At 63.2% G+C, this 1,174-nt stretch overlaps 1 protein-coding gene across 1 annotated transcript in view; it reads left to right on the top strand.

The window, feature by feature from the left end:
• CUNH2orf72 (chromosome unknown C2orf72 homolog) overlaps window positions 1-1,174 on the top strand; it is a 16,361-nt gene that overhangs the window by 8,626 nt on the left and 6,561 nt on the right. Inside the window, exon 2 of the mRNA XM_006906770.3 lies at window positions 7-204. Coding sequence (XP_006906832.2) covers window positions 7-204 — 198 coding nt within the window. The remainder of the gene's footprint in view (window positions 1-6; window positions 205-1,174) is intronic.

Here is a 1,174-nt window from a genome sequence, read left to right as displayed (position 1 = left end):
GGGTGCTAGTGGCCGAGGCCGGGCCCGAGGACGCGGTGGCGCCGGGATTGAGGCTCCTGGAGGCGCTGCTGCGCACGGTGTTCGGCCACCAGGCGGGAGGCCCGGTGCAGGCGGCCGTCTACTGTCCCGGCCACCCTGCCTCCAGTCTGGCCGTCCAGGCGGCCGCTTGCAGAGTCCTGCAAGCCGCGGGACCTGCGCGACCAGGTGAGGGGCGCACGAGCCGGGAGTGCATGGGCGCGGGCAGCGGCTGCGGGAAGGCCCCCAAGTTGGAACTCTTTAGGCCAACCGCCCCCCCCAACCCCTGACGATGCACCGAGGTAAACTGAGGTCCCGGAGAAAAGAGGTGCCTAACACTAGGCCCCCCCAGCTAGCGCAGAGCTAGCCTTGGGCAAGGGATCGAGTGTCGCGGGAGGATCCTGAATGCACAGGAGATAAACGGGCTAAGGAAAGCCGAGGGGACCGAAGGCTGGGGAGGTTGGTGGAGACGGAGTTGGACTGGGCTGGGCTGGGCATCTGGGAGCTCGGGGGAGGAGCCGGAGGGGGAGGAGACGCGAAAGCCTTGGGTTGCGCAAGTTGCAAGGCGAGAGGGGGACAGACTTGGGACTCGCGGGAGGGGGTTGCCGGTGCCCGGAGCTCCGAGGACATTGCGTAGCTCGGGATTCGGCAGTGGAGGCTCAAGGTGGAAGCGCCGCAGGGTCAAAGGAAGAAGGCGAGGAAAGATGCAGGGATTTGGAGGTGTGGGAAAAGGGTGTGAGGGCCTGAGGGCACAAAATGTTCTAGTCCCTCTTGGCTACCCACCCAGGTTGTGCAGCCGCTGCTGTACCTTCCTCCCTTCCCTTCCCTTCCCATTCTCCTGAAGTGTGGGGAGGGGAGTGAGGGTCTTTTTTTGCTCCCATCAGTAGCGAGGTCAGACTCTTTTCCATCCTGTACGCAAGGTTTTACGGGAACTTTCCCAGTGTCCCAGGATTAAAATACGCACAAGAAGTGCGGCTGGATCTGGCAAAGCTGGAAGATGCAGGAGCGTTTCTTGCACTCCCTGCTCCCCGCACCTCACCCCAGTACCTGCTTTTCCCCAAGCCCTCCAGCCTCCTCCCCTCCAGCCTCGCCCAGTCCTTGCTAAAGAGATAATGGAGACAGGTTGTGCTCTGCCTCGCTGGGCACTGATGTGTTAGGG

The sequence above is a fragment of the Pteropus alecto genome, unplaced genomic scaffold (genome assembly GCF_000325575.1).
Source record: "Pteropus alecto unplaced genomic scaffold, ASM32557v1 scaffold110, whole genome shotgun sequence".
In the NCBI taxonomy this organism is placed as follows: domain Eukaryota; kingdom Metazoa; phylum Chordata; class Mammalia; order Chiroptera; family Pteropodidae; genus Pteropus; species Pteropus alecto.
The sequence above is the reverse complement of the archived record's forward strand: the minus strand, read 5'-3'. Positions and strand labels throughout refer to the sequence as shown.